Source organism: Musca vetustissima, unplaced genomic scaffold (genome assembly GCF_032173495.1).
Source record: "Musca vetustissima isolate MV318-11 ecotype Yass unplaced genomic scaffold, APGP_CSIRO_Mvet_v1 utg9160, whole genome shotgun sequence".
NCBI classification, from domain to species: domain Eukaryota; kingdom Metazoa; phylum Arthropoda; class Insecta; order Diptera; family Muscidae; genus Musca; species Musca vetustissima.
In genome coordinates this window covers 49,546-70,206 of record NW_026887690.1, presented here as the reverse complement: position 1 = coordinate 70,206, position 20,661 = coordinate 49,546, and the positions used below count along the sequence as shown (strand labels likewise).

The 20,661-nt window shown below is 36.9% G+C and overlaps 2 protein-coding genes across 2 annotated transcripts; one reads left to right on the top strand and one right to left on the bottom strand.

Annotated features, from left to right (window-relative positions):
* Positions 1-1,337: 1,337 nt before the first annotated feature.
* On the top strand, positions 1,338-4,668 carry LOC133335392 (ATP-dependent DNA helicase PIF1). The gene is made up of 3 exons (XM_061543667.1): positions 1,338-2,156; positions 2,222-2,382; positions 3,628-4,668. Exons 1-3 carry the CDS (start codon positions 1,367-1,369, stop codon positions 4,666-4,668), a joined length of 1,992 nt encoding a protein of 663 aa, XP_061399651.1. The 5' UTR covers positions 1,338-1,366.
* A 3,656-nt stretch (positions 4,669-8,324) lies between these two features.
* On the bottom strand, positions 8,325-9,303 carry LOC133335394 (NADH dehydrogenase [ubiquinone] 1 beta subcomplex subunit 10). Its single transcript, XM_061543668.1, has 4 exons — positions 9,186-9,303; positions 9,012-9,105; positions 8,513-8,788; positions 8,325-8,455 (listed from the first exon to the last, which is right to left on the bottom strand). The coding sequence occupies exons 2-4, from the start codon at positions 9,091-9,093 to the stop codon at positions 8,325-8,327; spliced, it is 489 nt and encodes a 162-aa protein (XP_061399652.1). The 5' UTR covers positions 9,094-9,105; positions 9,186-9,303.
* Between the last annotated feature and the right edge of the window lie 11,358 nt (positions 9,304-20,661).

Below are 20,661 nucleotides of genomic sequence, written 5' to 3'. Positions count from 1 at the left end.
TGCGTTGCTTTTTCGCCTCAACCCATTTTTTATAGTGATGAAAATAGCTACCTCAGGTGACATCACGGGGAGGTCAGTGTCCACAATTGAAATGTTAAAGGGACCAAGATAAACCTGGGTTTTACCATGCTAGAGACAATCAGAGCCGTTGCTTGGTATCTATCATCTCAGCATGGAACTATGTGAGCGAAAAACAAAAAGAGCCATGAAAGAGAGAGTGAGATTCAAAGGAACTATCTAGGAGTCGTACCTATATGATAACACCCAAGTCAATTCCATTGACAACACATTGTTGTGATGAAGCGTGTTAAGGATCTTTGTTTCCTCATTGGAGTTATGAAGAGTCACCCTGTTGCAGTTCTCTAGGCTGACTATTGAACGTTGTGGTACACTAACGTTGGCAGAACACACTGCAGCTGCATAGTTTATTACAAACTGGCCTATCCCTGTATAGGTTGTCAAGATGTTTTCTTTATCAGATCACAAAGTGCTGCCGGCTAGTAACTTCATAACCTTGTTCCTGCTCCTGACCTTATTAGAAATGGGATGTGAACCCTAGAACCTAGAAGCCCTGAAAAATATTCTTTAAAAAACCCACGCCTTATAGAAGCCCTGAAAAAATATGCTTTAAAAAATCCACGCCTTATAGAAGCCCTGAAAAAATATGCTTTAAAAAATCCACAACTTTTAGAAGCCCTGAAAAAATATGCTTTAAAAAATCCACTCCTTATAGAAGCTCTCAAAAAATATGCTTTAAAAATTCCACGCCTTATAGAAGCCTTGAAAAACTATGCTTTAAAAAATCCACGCCTTATAGAAGCCTTGAAATAATATTCTCTAAAAACTTCACGCGTTTGCTAGACCCTGAAAAAATATTCTCTAAAAACTCCACGCCTTTGCTAGACCCTGAAAAAATATTCTTTAAAAGGCACGAAAGTCTTTTTCATAGAAATCCAGAAGATTTTCTTCATAGAAGGCCAGAAGGTCTTCTTCATACAAGCCCTTCAGGTATTCTTCATAGAAGGCCTTATTGGAATTACCAGAATATGAGACAGTTCATACGATTTCATAAAAAACATCATCTGCAAGCAACATTAGCCTGATGTGTGGCCAGCTGTCTAAACTACAAAACATCTGTTTCGATAAATCACATAAATCAAGTAATCGCTTAAATCGATAACATTGATCTTTCAAATGAAACGGCGGCATTTTGTCTTTGTTGTAGTTTTAGGCGCATTTTTCCCGTGTGTGAAATTTTTTTCTATCCATCGTTTAGACCATTTTGGTGGGGGTAACAACAATTGGGTTTTAACTATTGGATTATTGGACAAAATTAATAAAAAAAAGAAAACACAACTCACCAAACATGGATTTAAACGATGCCGTTCTCACCTGTGCCGTAAATCTACAATGGACAAATGCAACGGGGACAGTTGGCCGTAAATTGGCCTATCGTACGGCCACGTTAAGATTGATCCGTAACGATATACGGGAATTGTTCATCGAGTGTACCCCAGAAAAACTGAAACCAATGAAATTCAAAATGCGCGATATTATGGTGCACAAAAAGTTCATGTCTGAGGGTAAGGCTTCGGTGAATTTCAAGGCGGAAAAGTGTGCCATGTATTTATCCAATGCACCACCGGGTACCCTGATGTTTTTCTTGCGAACGATTTTCATAAAAATGAATGGTGGTGAGAATGTGGATGATGCCACGGCCCAGAAGCAGTTGAGAGCCCACATGCTCTCGGGGAAGCCAACTACATTTGAAGAGGTTTCCCCTGTGACAACAGCTGAAATGATTTTGGCCAGGAAGAAGGCAGGTCTATTGGCTTCCAAAGGTACGGCCACAACACCCTCACCCTTGGCAGCTAAAAAGAGACGTTATGACGAAATAAAGGGTGGCAGTGATAAAAGTGGCCTACCCGCACCCAAGAAACTTTATCAAGAATCATCGCCCATGGATACGGAAGAGGGATTGCGATTGTGCCAGGAACAAATGGATGTGCTGAAGGCATGCATCTCAGGGAAAAGTATATTCTTCACCGGCTCTGCGGGTACGGGTAAAAGTTTTTTGTTGAGGAAAATCATTTCCGCTTTGCCACCAGATGGCACCGTGGCAACAGCCTCGACTGGTGTGGCAGCTTGTTTGATAGGTAAGTTTTGGGCATGATGGATGGGGTTTGGAAATTAATTTGTTAATATTTGATTTTGTTTTCAGGTGGTGTAACCTTGCATGCCTTTGCCGGTATTGGAGGTGGCGATGCCACTTTGCAGCGTTGTTATGAATTGGCCTCTCGCCCGGCCAGTGCCCAGGCTTGGAGAAAATGTAAACGTTTAATTATCGATGAAATTTCCATGGTGGATGGCCAGTATTTTGATGTAAGTTTTGTAAATGATGCGCGAACTGATATTAAACATGACTTGAAGTACTAAAGTCCGTATTTCAAGTCAGTTCGCGGATCATTTTGACTTTTTTCAGCACATGTAATTCTAAAGACCTTTAAAAATATATGTGGAGCAAATTTCAAAATGATCCGCGAACTGACATCAAACGCGACTTGAAATACGGACTTTAGTACTTTTAGTCATGTTTAATGTCAGTTCGCGTAAGGCCAACGGAACGCAAAATATCTTTCAATCCTGACAGAATGCCCCTCCTGATGACTACAATAGGGTGTCTTCTCATGACTTCTCATGACCGAACAGTTATGATGCCATCGATACCGTCAACCATGCCGAGCTGTTCGATGACATAGAGAATACAAATCTCCGGCCGAGTTTCGAAACAGGAAGTCCAACCCCGAAGAGAGAAACATGAAGTTCCCTAAGGAGGGGTATTATTACCGTAATTCTTTATACCTTTTTGAAATTCCACAACCACCGGACGGCATAGATATCGTAATGTATGCGAATGATTGTACGGTAATGGCGTCGAATCCCATTATTAATGACATTTGTGAGAGGTTAAATTTCTACATATCTGATCTTGTGAATTTCCTCCATCTGAGGAATATGAAAGAATCTAACACCAAATCAATAGACACACACATGTACGGCTGAAATGAAGCTCCCGCCGAACATAATGGTCGATGGAGAATTGATCCTGACCACAAACTAAACCAAGATACTGGGTGTAACGTTTCAAGTTGACTGCGCAAGCAACTGCTTTATGTGATATGCTGAAAAGTAGGAACAATGTCCTCAAATCGCTAGCCGACAGCACTTGGACGCTGACAAAGAAACCTTGTTGACCTCTTATAAAGAAATAATTGTCTTAATCTAATGAAGAAGACTTTTTGGCCTTCCCCTAAAGAATAATACTATGTAATCTTCATCTAAAGAAGGTCTTTAGTTAAGAAGAAGATGGTATTTGTCTGAAACCTTTTTCCTAATCAGAGACTCAACTGCTTCAATATTGTCATGGTTAAATTTTTGAAGCGGTTCAGGGTCTCGAATACAACCATTTTTTTGGTTCCCGATAAATCTGCTTTCAAATGACAATGATGGAAATTGTATGATCTAAATCAGGAACCCCTAGGACTTCCTGTGTTAAAATAATCCGCAATTGTTCTACAAAAAATGTTTGTAAATAAAAATTGAATTTTCGTTTCTTTTCTCCCTCAGAAAATCGAAGCAGTTGCCCGACACATTCGACGCAATGATCGCCCCTTTGGTGGCATCCAGCTAATACTCTGCGGTGATTTCCTGCAACTACCACCTGTGATAAAACGTGAAGATAACTCCTCCCAAACACCACCACAACGTTTCTGTTTCCAATCGAGTGCTTGGGAAAAATGTATAGAATTCGTTTATGAACTGAAAGAGGTACATCGTCAATCGGATCCTGAATTTGTTAGTATACTCAATCACCTGCGTATTGGCCATATCAATGAGGATATAACCAAACGTCTCAAGGCCACTTCAAAACAAAAAGTCGAAGGCAATGGCATTTTGGCCACTCAGCTATGTTCACACACCAATGATGCCAATTCCATAAATGAATCGAAATTAGAAAATCTCCCAACCGAAAAGGTTCTCTTCAGAGCCGAGGATTCTGATCCAACAATGACCAAACAATTGGATTCCCAAGTCCAGGCACCATCACAACTATACTTGAAAATTGATGCCCAGGTAATGTTATTGAAAAATATCAACATTTCTCAAGGTTTGGTCAACGGGGCACGTGGTGTGGTGGTACGATTTGAAAAGGGTGTACCCGTGGTGAGATTTAAAAATAACACCGAATATTCGTGTAAACATGAGAAATGGATTATTAAGACACCAAATGGTGGTACGGTCACCAGGCGTCAAGTGCCCCTAAAATTGGCATGGGCTTTCTCTATACACAAGTCGCAGGGTCTGACATTGGATTGTGTTGAAATGTCTCTGTCAAAGGTGTTTGAGGCTGGCCAAGCGTATGTTGCCTTGTCCCGTGCCAAATCTTTGGATTCAGTGCGCATTTTAGATTTTGATCCCAAACAGGTTTGGGCCAATCCTCAAGTATTACAGTATTATAAACTATTCCGACGACGCCTGCATGACACCACCATGATTCCGCTGGGTGCCAAAAACAAAGAGGAAAAGAAAAAGACGGGAGAGACTGCCAGTGCTTTGGCTAAAATTAAAAAGAGCCTCATGGCTAAACCTTTGGTCTCAATTAGTTAGTTTTGACAAGAGATTTAGGGAATCGAATAAAAGCATTTCAAAAAACTCACTGCCTTAGAAGCTTTTTTTAAATCATATAATTTTTAGTAACAGAATTTTTTTCTTTATACCATCATCTCGAAATACAGATATGATAATTTAATTATTAATTTAATTTAGCAACAAATTTTTGTATTAGTTTGTAAGTAAGCATAACCAAACAAGAACAACATATTTACCAAGACGTTTTAGAAAAATCATCACTGACATTCTCAAAATATGTAGCATTTAAAATTTTCTTTTGTGTCTCCTTTTTGCCTTTTGTGTTCTGCGTATTTAATTTACATCTCAATCTTTGTAACCTCGTCACAAATTTTACTTTTTAAGGCCTTCTAAGGGTTAATCACTCACATCCATATAATTTTTCTTTATTATTTTTAAGCCTCACTTTTTTTAACTAGCAATACATTTTGCAATTTTTTCTCTAAGACTGCTTTAAAAACATTATTTAGAAATTAAATTATGATTGTAAAATTATTTTAATAAAAATTTAGAACAATTGTATTTTGAAAAAAAAAATAGCTTTTTCCTCTAGATAAGATTAATCCGACCTTCCCTCTTAAGATATTTTGGTCTTCGTCTAAAGAAAGTGCTTTTTTGATCTTCATATAGTGAAGAAAAAAGTCTTTTGGTCTTCCACTAAGAATAATACCTCTTGACCTCCTTTTGAAGAATACCTTTTAGTCTTCCCCTAAAGATGAAGACTAAAAGGTCTATCTTTTGGTATTTCTCTACAGAAGAAATCTTTTTGGTCCACCTCTAAAGAATAAGACCTTTTGGCCTTCTTCTAATGATTATGATCGAACTTTCCTCTAAGGAAAAATAGTTTTTGGCTTACTTCTAAAGAAAAATATATTTTTATCTACCTGTACAGAAGAATGCATCTTTATATTCCTCCAAAGAAAAATGCGTGTTAATCTTCCTCTAAAGGACAAGACCTTTTTGCCTTCTTCTGGAAAAGACGATCCTTTTGACATTCTCTAAAGAAGGCGACCAGTTAGCCTTCCTCCAAAGAAGAATAACTATTGGGCATTTCTATAAAGAAGTATCCCTTTGGGTTCCCTATAAAATAGAACATTTTTTTGTCTTCATCTAAATAAGACCTTTTGATCTTCCTCTACAGAAAAAAACCTTTTGGTCGACTTCAGTCGGTTTCGAAGTCTTCCTGACTACCTCAGTCGTTTTCCGAAGTTTTCATGACAATCTCAGTCGTGACTATAGCAGTCGACTTCTTTTCTATAGCAGTCGACTTCCTGACTATAGCGGTCGACATCCGAAGTCTTCCTGACAATACAAGTCGACTTCCCAAGACTTCCTGATTACCTCAGTCGATTTCCTGAATGTATCAGTCGACATCCAGGTCCTTCTGACGATATCAGTCGCCTTCGAAGTCTTCCCGACTATATTAGTCGACTTCCAAAGTCTTCCTGACTATATCAGTCGACTTCCAGTCTACCTCAGTCGACTTCCGAAGTCTTCCTGATTATATCAGTCGATTTCCGAAGTCTTCCTGACTATATCAGTCGACTTCCGAAGTCTTCCTGACTATATCAATCGACTTCCGAAGTCTTCCTGACTATATCAATCGACTTCCGAAGTCTTCCTGACTATATCAGTCGACTTCCGAAGTATTCCTTACTATATCAGTCGACTTCCGAAGTCTTCCTGACTATATCAGTCGACTTCCGAAGTCTTCCTGACTAAATCAGTCGACTTCCGAAGTCTTCCTGACTATATCAGTCGACTTCCGAAGTCTTCCTGACTGTATCAGTCCATTTCCGAAGTCTTCCTGACTATATCAGTCGACTTCCGAAGTCTTCCTGACTATATCAGTCGACTTCCGAAGTCTTCCTGACTATATCAGTCGACTTCCGAAGTCTTCCTGACTATATCAGTCGACTTCCGAAGTCTTCCTGACTATATCAGTCGACTTCCGAAGTCTTCCTGACTATATCAGTCGACTTCCGAAGTCTTCCTGACTATATCAGTCGACTTTCGAAGTCTTCATGACTATATCAATCGACTTCCGAAGTCTTCCTGACTATATCAGTCGACTTCCGAAGTCTTCCTGACTATCTCAGTCGACTTCTGAAGTCTTCCTGTCTATATCAGCCGTCTTCCGAAGTCTTCCCGACTATATTAGTCGACTTCCAAAGTCTTCCTGACTATATCAGTCGACTTCCAGTCTACCTCAGTCGACTTCCGAAGTCTTCCTAAGTCTTCCTGACTATATCAGTCGACTTCCGAAGTCTTCCTGACTATATCAGTCCATTTCCGAAGTCTTCCTGACTATATCAGTCGACTTCCGAAGTCTTTTTGACTACATTAGTCGACTTCCAAAGTCTTCCTGACTATATTAGTTGACTTCCGAAGTCCTCCTGACTACCTCAGACGACTTTCGAAGTCTTCCTGACTATCTCAGTCGACATTCGAAGTCTTCCTGGCTATTTCAGTTCATTTCCAATGTAACATCATAATTCCGAAATCATCCTGATTATATCAGTCGACTTCCGAGGTCTTCCTGACTATAGCAGTCGATTTCCGAAGTCTTCCTGGCTATATTTGTCGACTTCCAAAGTATCCCTGACTAAATTAGTCGACTTCCGAAGTATTCCTGACTATTTCATTCGACTTCCGAAGTCTTCCTGACTATTTCATTCGTCTTCTGAAGTCTTCCTGACAATCTCAGTCGACATCCGTAGTCTTCCTGACTACCTCGGTAGACTTCCGAAGTTTTTCTGACAAAATCAGTTGATGTCCAAAATCATCCTGATTATATCAGTCAACTTCCGAAGTCTTTCGGACTATATCAGTCGATTTCCAACATCTTCTTGAGTACCTCAGTCTGCTTCCGAAGTCTTCCTAACTACATCAGTCGACTTCCGAAGTCTTTCTGACAAAATCAGTTGATGTCCAAAATCATAGATTATATCATATTTTCCTACATATAAGATTTGTAGAAATATAGAAAATATTTCTACAAGATTTGGTTCTCGAAGACTACCAGCCCTATAGGCGTGAGTTTATAAAGAATATTTCTACAAGAATTTGTATGCCAAATAGGCGTGGGTTAAAAAGGATTTTTCTTCAAGAATTCGTGGGTTTATAAAGAAAAATTTTCCAAAATATTTTTTCAAGAATTAGTCATCAAGGACTGCCAGCCCTATAGGCGTGGGTTTATAAAAAAAATATTTCTACAAGTATTCGTAGGCCAAATATGCGTGCGATTATAATATAATACGGATGAATCTGCGGGTAGTGGTCCATTTTGTCACTTCCATACTAAATAATGCCTGTGGATCCTCTATAAAATGTTTTCGATTTCAATACTTTTGTTTGTTTACCATTTTATTTTAATTGCAATGAAGATATCCTAATAACAATAATTGTTGTTGTATGGTGTGGCCACAAAGATTTTCCATAAAAAACACACCCATTGTAAATGTTAGACATTTTATGAAGGTTTTTGTTACTGTTTTCTTGGAGCAGTATTTTGGTTATATTTTCTGTTTGCTTTCATCTTAGCTATGGCGTGGAAAGTTAAGAGGAAATAATTTAGCTAATAAATGTTCTGGTAGAGAAGATAACTGGCAGCTTGGCAGCTCACACACAACAGATCAATGTTCTTGTTCCTCGCTGGCTTTTTTGGCGCCACTACCAATGGGTCCGTGGCGACGTTCCCAAATCAAACGATGCTTTTGTTTCATGTAGGCAGCTTTGGCATTGGTGTAGGCACCCAAATCACCATCTATAAGAGAGGATATGTTTTAATATTTAAAATTGTCTATTATTTGTATTGACATACATTTAATGAACCAATTTTCGGCAGCCTTTTCGTATTGCTCCAAAACGGGTTTACATTTCTCTATGTGATCGGGAGCCTCATACAGAGTGCAGTCCTCGAAACGTTGACGCAAAATCTGTACAATATCGTTGTCGACCATGCGATCACGACGGAATTGTTGATCAGCCTCGAAGCGGCAGACAACATCATCTGTATAGCATTGATCGATGGTGGGTACACGACGGTATTGTTGATGATACCAGGCATATTTCTTTTGATTGGGTTCAACAATGCTTTCTGCAAAGAAAGAGGAACACTTTTCAATGTTAGAATGTAAACAAATCAAAATAACAACAAATACTGGACAAATGACAGTTGCCGTTGTACGACGATATTGAGGTTATGTCATTATGTAATGGAATCCTCAGAAATATCACCAAATTCCAAATAATTTTGGGATATTATGGATATCCATCACATCCAGAGCCTATTGTACAATGTCGTGAGTTAATTGGCATACCTTTGAACCATGTAACTGGGCCATCAATTACATTATACAAGGCATCAGCAAAAGCTGCCATGGGACTGCGAGCTTCGGGCATTTTGCTTCTTCTCTATTGGCAAAGAATAGAAAAATGTTAATTAATTTAATGTTTTTTATATAAAATATTGTTAAAATTATTAATTTATTTACATTTCTTCACCCAACAAAGAGGAAAATATTAGAAAATACACCAAATTTTTTAGTTTATATTCCGTCTGTCCGGTTTTAAAAACCCGAAAAACTAAATGTTTTTTCTCAGCTGTCAGTTGGGTGCAGAGAAACAGCTGATGATAGCAAATTAATCGATAGTTTTTACTATCGATTAGTTTTATAGGAGAAATGCTTATGGGAGAGAAAGGGGAAGAAACTGTGGTCTGTTTTTCTCAGTTAATATATAAATAAATAAAGTTTTTTTGCAGGAAAATCGGAAAATTCCAAGGCGTCAATTTCCCAAATGCTGTTATAATGAACTGTTGATGCCAAGGGTTGTATTTTGCCATGTAAAGGTTGTGGAATTGACTGCAATAAAGTGGGTTTATGGCAAACGTTATGAAATGCTGTAAAAACGGCCGAATGACATCACGACCGAGATTCAAAACATATGAAAGGTGTCAAGGTGAAGAATCAAAAGCAAATTTACAGGAAATTTGGAAATTAAGAATATTTTGAAAATTAATACGACTAACCTAAGGGAAAATAGAACAGATACATAAGATCACGGGACATTTCTTCAGGAGGAGTACAATAAAAATGAAGGTAAACTTCAATATAAAATTTATAAAGAAGAAATCAAAATAATGTTCGATTAAAGGAAAGGTATGTTCGATGGGAATATTTTATTTAAGAATGATTATTATGTTATGGATATATTAAATTCGAACCATCAGCCCAATAGGCGTGAATTTATAATGAATAGAATTCGTAGGCTAATAGTTGCGGATTTATAAAGAATACTTTTACAAGAATTCGTAGGCCAATAGGCGTGGATATATAAAGAATAGTTCCACAAGGACCGTCAGCCCAATAGACTTGGATTTTTAAAGAATATTTTCCCATCGATTGGCAGACCTCTAGGCGTGGATTTTTTAAAGAATATTTTTTGAAGGTGTGGCAGACCTCTAGGCGTGGATTTTTTAAAGAATATTTTTTGAAGGTGTGGCAGACCTCTAGGCGTGGATTTTTTAAAGAATATTTTTTCATCGATTGACAGACCTCAAGGCGTGGATTTTTTAAAGAATATTTTTTTCAAGGTGTGAAGGTGAATGGCAGACCTCTGGGCGTGGATTTTTTAAAGAATATTATTTCAATGATTGGCAGACCTCTAGGCGTGGATTTTTTAAAGAATATTTTTGGAAGGTGTGGCAGACCTCTAGGCGTGGATTTTTTAAAGAATATTTTTGGAAGGTGTGGCAGACCTCTAGGCGTGGATTTTTTAAAGAATATTTTTGGAAGGTGTGGCAGACCTCTAGGCGTGGATTTTTTAAAGAATATTTTTGGAAGGTGTGGCAGACCTCTAGGCGTGGATTTTTTAAAGAATATTTTTGGAAGGTGTGGCAGACCTCTAGGCGTGGATTTTTTAAAGAATATTTTTGGAAGGTGTGGCAGACCTCTAGGCGTGGATTTTTTAAAGAATATTTTTGGAAGGTGTGGCAGACCTCTAGGCGTGGGATTTTTTAAAGAATATTTTTGGAAGGTGTGGCAGACCTCTAGGCGTGGATTTTTTAAAGAATATTTTTGGAAGGTGTGGCAGACCTCTAGGCGTGGATTTTTTAAAGAATATTTTTGGAAGGTGTGGCAGACCTCTAGGCGTGGATTTTTTAAAGAATATTTTTGGAAGGTGTGGCAGACCTCTAGGCGTGGATTTTTTAAAGAATATTTTTGGAAGGTGTGGCAGACCTCTAGGCGTGGATTTTTTAAAGAATATTTTTGGAAGGTGTGGCAGACCTCTAGGCGTGGATTTTTTAAAGAATATTTTTGGAAGGTGTGGCAGACCTCTAGGCGTGGATTTTTTAAAGAATATTTTTGGAAGGTGTGGCAGACCTCTAGGCGTGGCAGACCTCTAGGTGTGGATTTTTTAAAGAATATTTTTTCAACGATTGGCAGACCTCTAGGCGTGGCAGACCTCTAGGTGTGGATTTTTTAAAGAATAATTTTTCAATGATTGGCAGACCTCTAGGCGTGGATTTTTTAAAGAATATTTTTTCAATGATTGGCAGACCTCTAGGCGTGGCAGACCTCTAGGCGTGGATTTTTTAAAGAATATTTTTTCATCGATTGGCAGACCTCTAGGCGTGGATTTTTTAAAGAATATTTTTTCATCGATTGGCAGACCTCTAGGCGTGGATTTTTTAAAGAATATTATTTCAATGATTGGCAGACCTCTAGGCGTGGATTTTTTAAAGAATATTATTTCAATGATTGGCAGACCTCTAGGCGTGGATTTTTTAAAGAATATTTTTTCATCGATTGGCAGACCTTTTGGAAGGTGTTGCAGACCTTTTGGAAGGTGTTGCAGATTTTTTAAAGAATATTTTTGGAAGGTGTGGCAGACCTCTAGGCGTGGATTTTTTAAAGAATATTTTTGGAAGGTGTGGCAGACCTCTAGGCGTGGATTTTTTAAAGAATATTTTTGGAAGGTGTGGCAGACCTCTAGGCGTGGATTTTTTAAAGAATATTTTTGGAAGGTGTGGCAGACCTCTAGGCGTGGATTTTTTAAAGAATATTTTTGCAAGGTGTGGCAGACCTCTAGGCGTGGATCTTTTAAAGAATATTTTTGGAAGGTGTTGCAGACCTCTAGGCGTGGATTTTTTAAAGAATATTTTTGGAAGGTGTGGCAGACCTCTAGGCGTGGATTTTTTAAAGAATATTTTTTCATCGATTGACAGACCTCAAGGCGTGGATTTTTTAAAGAATATTTTTGGAAGGTGTGGCAGACCTCTAGGCGTGGATTTTTTAAAGAATATTTTTTCATCGATTGACAGACCTCAAGGCGTGGATTTTTTAAAGAATATTTTTGGAAGGTGTGGCAGACCTCTAGGCGTGGATTTTTTAAAGAATATTTTTTCATCGATTGACAGACCTCAAGGCGTGGATTTTTTAAAGAATATTTTTGGAAGGTGTGGCAGACCTCTAGGCGTGGATTTTTTAAAGAATATTTTTGGAAGGTGTGGCAGACCTCTAGGCGTGGATTTTTTAAAGAATATTTTTGGAAGGTGTGGCAGACCTCTAGGCGTGGATTTTTTAAAGAATATTTTTGGAAGGTGTGGCAGACCTCTAGGCGTGGATTTTTTAAAGAATATTTTTGGAAGGTGTGGCAGACCTCTAGGCGTGGATTTTTTAAAGAATATTTTTGGAAGGTGTGGCAGACCTCTAGGCGTGGATTTTTTAAAGAATATTTTTGGAAGGTGTGGCAGACCTCTAGGCGTGGATTTTTTAAAGAATATTTTTGGAAGGTGTGGCAGACCTCTAGGCGTGGATTTTTTAAAGAATATTTTTGGAAGGTGTGGCAGACCTCTAGGCGTGGATTTTTTAAAGAATATTTTTGGAAGGTGTGGCAGACCTCTAGGCGTGGATTTTTTAAAGAATATTTTTGGAAGGTGTGGCAGACCTCTAGGCGTGGATTTTTTAAAGAATATTTTTGGAAGGTGTGGCAGACCTCTAGGCGTGGATTTTTTAAAGAATATTTTTGGAAGGTGTGGCAGACCTCTAGGCGTGGATTTTTTAAAGAATATTTTTGGAAGGTGTGGCAGACCTCTAGGCGTGGATTTTTTAAAGAATATTTTTGGAAGGTGTGGCAGACCTCTAGGCGTGGATTTTTTAAAGAATATTTTTGGAAGGTGTGGCAGACCTCTAGGCGTGGATTTTATTAAGAATATTTTTGGAAGGTGTGGCAGACCTCTAGGCGTGGATTTTATTAAGAATATTTTTGGAAGGTGTGGCAGACCTCTAGGCGTGGATTTTATTAAGAATATTTTTGGAAGGTGTGGCAGACCTCTAGGCGTGGATTTTATTAAGAATATTTTTGGAAGGTGTGGCAGACCTCTAGGCGTGGATTTTTTAAAGAATATTTTTTGTAGGATTGGACCATTTTATAGTTTTTTCGTGAGGTGTAGGGTACCGTCCATTATATTGATGTCACTTGATTTATTCTTGGTAGTGATCTTTTGAGTTCTGTTGTACTTGATGCTGTCCCAAAATTTTGGCAGGCAATGCCAATAAACATCGCGTATAGTTTCTAAGAACCGTGAGAAAGTGCGTCATTTACCTTCAGTGGGAAAACGAGTGCCACACGTCGTCGATGTTTCGTCTTTTTTAATGTGAAACTATTTTTATGTGAAGATGTCAACGAATTTTTTCTAATACGTACATATATCGGTATATGTGTTTAGTTTGTTTGCAAGGTTAAGGCTATAAATTACAGAGGCAAATATTTGAGATTTTAAAATGAATATAAAATTGGGAATAAAATATATATAGCCATAAAAAGGGGATTAAAAATAACAATAAAAATTGGATTAGCAGTTTGAATACAAAATTAATTTTTTTTTTTTTAATTTGGACATTAGTCAAATCTAAAACTGAATTAATTACTTCTTCTTTGGATAATTTGGAATTGTAGAATATTCTAACCGAAAATTTTGACACATTTAAAGCCCTTATGGGTCAACATCTTATATATGGAAAAACCTTGGCTAAGTCAAGGACCTTATATATCCATACCTCACCTGTAAATACATTTGTAGGTACTCATCTTCCTCTATAGGTGATGAATTTATTATACTAATCAGTATAGACCCATAATTGCCCCCATAACAAATTCCCCCACGTGTGTTTTTCGTCTACGATCACAGACCCCTATGGCGGTGTAGAGGTCAATCTTGCCGGTGCAATTTTTATTTGGATGATGAAATCCCCCGATATTTTTACATCAGCCAGCACAATGAAGCACGTTGCAGACACAACAAACAGACAGACAGACAATGTGCATTGTTCTCGTGAGTGTCGTGGCTAGGTTAATGCTTTCCCCAAAGGAAAGGTGATAAATCGAAGCGAATCAATTGAATAGAATAATCGAATTATTGACATATGGCAGATATTTATTCTGGAATATATTGGAAATATTGAAAAAAAAAAATTAATGACCCGATGCGTATACCGATAAACCTTTTTCAGACCTCAAGAGGTTGAATTTAAAAGAATATTGTTTGACCTCTAGGCGTGGATTTTTAAAGAATATTTTTAAAAGGGCTACTTGAGCTCTAGACGTGGATTTTTAAGGAATATTTTTTAAAGGGCTACTTGAGCTCTAGGCGTGGATTTTTAAAAAATATTTTTTGAAGGGCTAGTTGAGCTCTAGGCGTGGATTTTTAAAGAATATTTTTTCAAGGGCTGGTTAAGCTCTAGGCGTGGATTTTTAAAGAATATTTTTTCAAGGGCTGGTTAAGCTCTAGGCGTGGATTTTTAAAGAATATTTTTTCAAGGGCTGGTTAAGCTCTAGGCGTGGATTTTTAAAGAATATTTTTTCAAGGGCTGGTTAAGCTCTAGGCGTGGATTTTTAAAGAATATTTTTTCAAGGGCTGGTTAAGCTCTAGGCGTGGATTTTTAAAGAATATTTTTTCAAGGGCTGGTTAAGCTCTAAAGAATATTTTTTCAAGGGCTGGTTAAGGATTTTTAAAGAATATTTTTTCAAGGGCTGGTTAAGCTCTAGGCGTGGATTTTTAAAGAATATTTTTTCAAGGGCTGGTTAAGCTCTAGGCGTGGATTTTTAAAGAATATTTTTTCAAGGGCTGGTTAAGCTCTAGGCGTGGATTTTTAAAGAATATTTTTTCAAGGGCTGGTTAAGCTCTAGGCGTGGATTTTTAAAGAATATTTTTTCAAGGGCTGGTTAAGCTATAGGCGTGGATTTTTAAAGAATATTTTTTCAAGGGCTGGTTAAGCTCTAGGCGTGGATTTTTAAAGAATATTTTTTAAGGGCTGGTTAAGCTCAGGATTTTTAAAAATATTTTTTCAAGGGCTGGTTAAGCTCTAATGGATTTTTATATTTTTTCAAGGGCTGGTTCAAGGGCTGGTTAAGCTCTAGGCGTGGATTTTTAAAGAATATTTTTTCAAGGGCTGGTTAAGCTCTAGGCGTGGATTTTTAAAGAATATTTTTTCAAGGGCTGGTTAAGCTCTAGGCGTGGGTTTTTAAAGAATATTTTTTCAAGGGCTGGTTAAGCTTTTTTTTCAAGGGCTGGTTAAGCTCTAGGCGTGGATTTTTAAAGAATATTTTTTCAAGGGCTGGTTAAGCTCTAGGCGTAGATTTTTAAAGAATATTTTTTCAAGGGCTGGTTAAGCTCTAGGCGTAGATTTTTAAAGAATATTTTTTGGAGCACCAACTCCACCAACTTTTCCCAAAAATAATTTGGATACGTTTTCGATATAGACCCATTGGAATATTCCATCCATTTGCATGTCCCACATGTGACTCTTCTTCTTACCCCAGGTCGCACCAGACCTGTTTACTTTTTTATGTTTCAGAAAAAAACAGCAACAATAATTTTATTTATTTATTTTTTTGATAAAATAAATTAGTCTGGTTAAGTCCGCATTTTTTTATTACACCCATACAACATGTAAAGACTTCGATGCTTAAAAATATAAACAACAAATAAGTCTATTTTTAGAAAAAAAAAAATTTTACGAAATCTTATCGATAACAGCTAATGTAATCTAAATGCGAAGTAACGGAACATGCACATGGCCTTCAGGTAAAATTATCTTTTAATTTTTTTCGAAATTTATTTCAAAAATTGATAAGAGAAAAAAATAAATTTAAAAAGGTAGGTTAAGACGAAGAATAGGAGAGGAATTTTAAAAAAATATTTTTAAGGCCACCCCAAGAGGCGTGGATTTTTTTAAGAATATTTTTAAGGCCACCCCAAGATGCGTGGATTTTTTAAAGAATATTTTTAAGGGCATCCCAAGAGGCGTGGATTTTTTTAAGAATATTTTTAAGGGCATCCCAAGAGGCGTGGATTTTTTTAAGAATATTTTTAAGGGCATCCCAAGGGGCGTGGATTTTTTTAAGAATATTTTTAAGGGCATCCCAAGAGGCGTGGATTTTTTTAAGAATATTTTTAAGGGCATCCCAAGAGGCGTGGATTTTTTTAAGAATATTTTTAAGGGCATCCCAAGAGGCGTGGATTTTTTTAAGAATATTTTTAAGGGCATCCCAAGAGGCGTGGATTTTTTTAAGAATATTTTTAAGGGCATCCCAAGAGGCGTGGATTTTTTTAAGAATATTTTTAAGGGCATCCCAAGAGGCGTGGATTTTTTTAAGAATATTTTTTGGAAGACCTCTATGGTTTCTCTTGGGTATCATTGTGACACGCAATAAAATTAGAAATTGCGTTCTTTAACAGAAAAAGTAATAAATATTTGTAATTGTTTTTTTTTTTTTGTAATAAAACATTCCCAGACATCCATTCTCTTTCGGTTCGACATATCATCTGTCTAACTAAACAATTCTGAGTAAACTTTTGCTTAGTCGATCAATTGTTTGACTCGTTACAATATTAAGTTTACAACGCAATTTAGACGATATATATACATACAATATATATATATATATATATATCGGTTTGTTATAAAAATAAGCGTTTCAATTTCGTTTCACTTTTTGTTTCATCTTCCCACTGCACTGACGGGCCACACACAACGACTGTGAAAGTATTGCATTTTTGGGGGGCGGCCGAGTATTTATAGCCAGACATTGATGGTGGTGGTCGTATCACCCCCTCTCACATATCTGATTACGTACAGATTTTATAATTTTTGCACAGACACTCAGATGAGATAATGGGATTTGCAATTTTGTTGCGGTCATAATTATGGAAAATTATTTAAGAGTTTTTTTTTTCAATTTTGCCAGGTCAGTATTGTCTAGAACTTATCTCGCGAGACAAAAATTTGGGTCACAGGTCTAAAATGATGACGATATTTGTGATGCAATTTACGTGAGAATTTTCATAATATTGTTATTGTTTTGGAAACACCAATGGGTCTTGAACTTAGGGTGATAAATTATGTTGGGGTTTTTTTGATAGAAAGGCAAATTGGAGCCTGGAAAATTTAAAAAATATTTCGAAGGAAAATGTTTAAAAAAATTAAATGGTCTAAAAGTCTTCTAGGCTTGGATTTTTTAAATAAATGTTGATGAGGACTAAAAGACCTCAAGGCTTGGACTTTTTAAATAAATTTTCATGAGAACTAAAAGACCTCCAGGCGTGGATTTTTTAAACAAATTTTAATGAGGACTAAAAGTCCTCTAGGCGTGGATTTTTTAAATAAATTTTGATGAGGACTAAACGTCCTCCAAGCGTGGATTTTTTAAATAAATTTTGATGAGGACTAAAAGTCCTCCAGGCGTGGATTTTTTAAATAAATTTTGATGAGGACTAAAAGGCGTCCAGGCGTTGATTTTTTAAATAAATTTTGATGAGGACTAAAAGTCCTCCAGGCGTGGATTTTTTAAATAAATTGTTAAGAGGACTAAAAGTCCTCCAGGCGTGGATTTTTTAAATAAATTTTGATGAGGACTAAAAGTCCTCCAGGCGTGGATTTTTTAAATAAATTTTGATGAGGACTAAAAGGCCTCTAGGCGTGGATTTTTTAAATAAATTTTGATGAGGACTAAAAGTCCTCCAGGCGTGGATTTTTTAAATAAATTTTGATGAGGACTAAAAGTCCTCCAGGCGTGGATTTGTTAAATAAATTTTGATGAGGACTAAAAGTCCTCCAGGCGTGGATTTTTAAATAAATTTTGATGAGGACTAGAAGTCATCCAGGTGTGGATTTATTAAATAAATTTTTATGAGGACTAGAAGTCCTCCTGGTGTGGATTTATTAAATAAATTTTTATGAGGACTAGAAGTCCTCCAGGTGTGGATTTATTAAATAAATTTTTATAAATTTTGATGAGGACTAAAAGTCCTCCAGGCGTGGATTTGTTAAATCAATTTTTATGAGGACTAGAAGTCCTCCAGGTGTGGATTTATTAAATCAATTTTTATGAGGACTAGAAGTCCTCCAGGTGTGGATTTATTAAATCAATTTTTATGAGGACTAGAAGTCCTCCAGGTGTGGATTTTTGCAAATACCTTCGGATCTCCAGGTGTGGATTTTTAAAGAATATTTTTTGGAGTTCGCTCCTATAACATTAGAACGATAACACTTCAGTTCAAATTTTCGGTTCGTTGCACTCTAACCATGTTGTTTTGTTTTTGCCATATTTGACACCCTAGTCTGACAAAATTATTTGCAATGATTTTTTTCCATATTATTATCAATGGAAACAATACGGGAGCAACAAACCTCAATATTCCGTTCAATGCCTTTTGCCAATTGTTTTGGGGTATTCACCTCCGCAAAAAAAAAAATGGTATACAGAAGTCGAAAAAAATATTAGATAAACTAATGTCAGAGATAAGGTCCAAAGTTTTTTTTATTGTCACCTTCCAATTCAAAACAATAAAAATCTGAATCATTTATTTTTTCCCGCAAAGGTCGCCTGAGGTGGCCTTGATTAGACAATAACAAAATATTAGTCATAAAAATTCCTATATTTTTTGCAGATGAATTTTTGGAATGTGGTCTGATGTATTATCACACAAGTGTTCTATATACCCTGCAAATACCGGGGAAGGTGTTATGTGTTATTATTTGAACATGGGAGAATCCCTGTTTACATGGTGTGCGGAGTTTGCAATTTTTTTTTTTGGAATTCCACAAGCTATACATTTGCAACGCCATAATTATATTTGTTTAGATGTTTTAAAAAGGGTTGCCATTAAACATATAATATTAGGGCCTGAAAAAATTAAAAATCATGAAAAAATAAAGGCCTGAAAAAAATCCACGCTTCTTAAGATGCCCTGAAAAAATATTCATTAAAAATCCACGCCTAAAAATATTCCCGCTATTTGAGATTGTCTGAAAATTCTTCGAAATATAATCCCCATTGTCCTAAAAATCATCTCGTTGACCTCGATATTTGTGCAAATTCTTTGAATTAACCACACAAGCTAGAACATGAACTGAACGCATGCCAAGTTTTTTATTTCTAGGAGCAATGCCTTTCTGATGAAATATCAACCAATTTAGAGAAATTATGCTCACCCATCGATCGGCACGTACACATATTTTTTTTTTTTTGTCTTATTTTAATTTCTTCACGTTGGGCGCCAGATTAATGTATTGGTGTGTTTGTTTAATTGTTTATATATTTTTTATGTAGATAAATTGTATCAGCACTTATGACACATATCTGTCAATTAATTTTGTGGGGGTTTCCTATGTCTAGGGGTGGGGGTTAGGTTAAAGAGAGTTCCGACCACCTATGATCGTATATTCTAAGAATTTTGCTAATAACAAAAAAACTTCACAACTGAACAATGTAAAAATTCCGATCCGCAACTGTCAAAATATTTACATTTTGGCTCTGATAGAGAGGCACTTGTCCCGACATGTGCATCACTTGAATATTTCAACTATCACAACGTGAAGTCAGTTGACTTTGTTCCGAATAGGGCACGTTTCTTTCTTCGATATAAGGAGACTTATCGGAACTTCTTTGTCTGCTTTTTAGCTTGCGGGAACACCTGTATTCATATCAAAAATATTTATAACTAATGAGTCACACTGCTTTGTTTAGAAATGATAAATAAATATTGGCAAGGGTTCGGAAAACATTTAAAAAAATTAGAAGATCTAATTTTTGAAATTATTTTTGGCGTGGATTTTTTAAAAATTATTTTTGGGTTATCTACACAAGGCGTGGATGACATTAAAATTCTGCTAGGAGATTTTGATGCAAAAATCGGGAGGGAACATATATTTGGCTCCACTGTCGGAAAATTCAGCCTTCATGAAGAAACCTCCGACAACCGCATGAGGTTGATTGACTTCGTGGCAGCAAAAAACATGGTAGGTAGCAGCACCAGATTCAAGCATATCGATATTCACAAGGCCACATGGATTTCTCCTGATCAAGCAACGAGAAATCAAATTGATCATGTTGTGATAGACGGAAGGCATTCATCCAGTGTATTAGATGTTCGATCGATCCGAGGAGCGAATATCGATTCGGATCACTACCTTTTGACCACCAAGAAACCCATAGTACGATCAGGAGGACGCACCGCATAGGCAACCCTGGAGACAGTAGCAACGCGTAATGTGATGGAGAATTATCGGGAGAAAAGGAGAGAGGAGAAACGTGTTTTCAGAAAAAAGAACAAGAAAGACGTGAGCGTGAGCTAATCGAGATGTACAGGAGTCAGAATAAAGTCCGGAAATTTTACCAACAAGTAAAACACCAAACGGAAGGTTTTGGTGCAGGCACATCCTCCTGTAGAGATGAAGAAGGAAACCAAGTGGCAGATACAGACAGCGTGTTGAGGATCGGGAAGTAGCATTTTGAAAAGCTTCTGGTATCAAATAGCGGCGGTGAAGAAGATACCCCAGAACCAATAAGATATGACGGTATATAATGTGTACCACCTAGCAATTAATCGGCTGAAGAACAATAAAGCAGCAGGAGCCGACAGGTTACCAGCCGAACTATTCAAGATACTCGTCAGATGCTGAT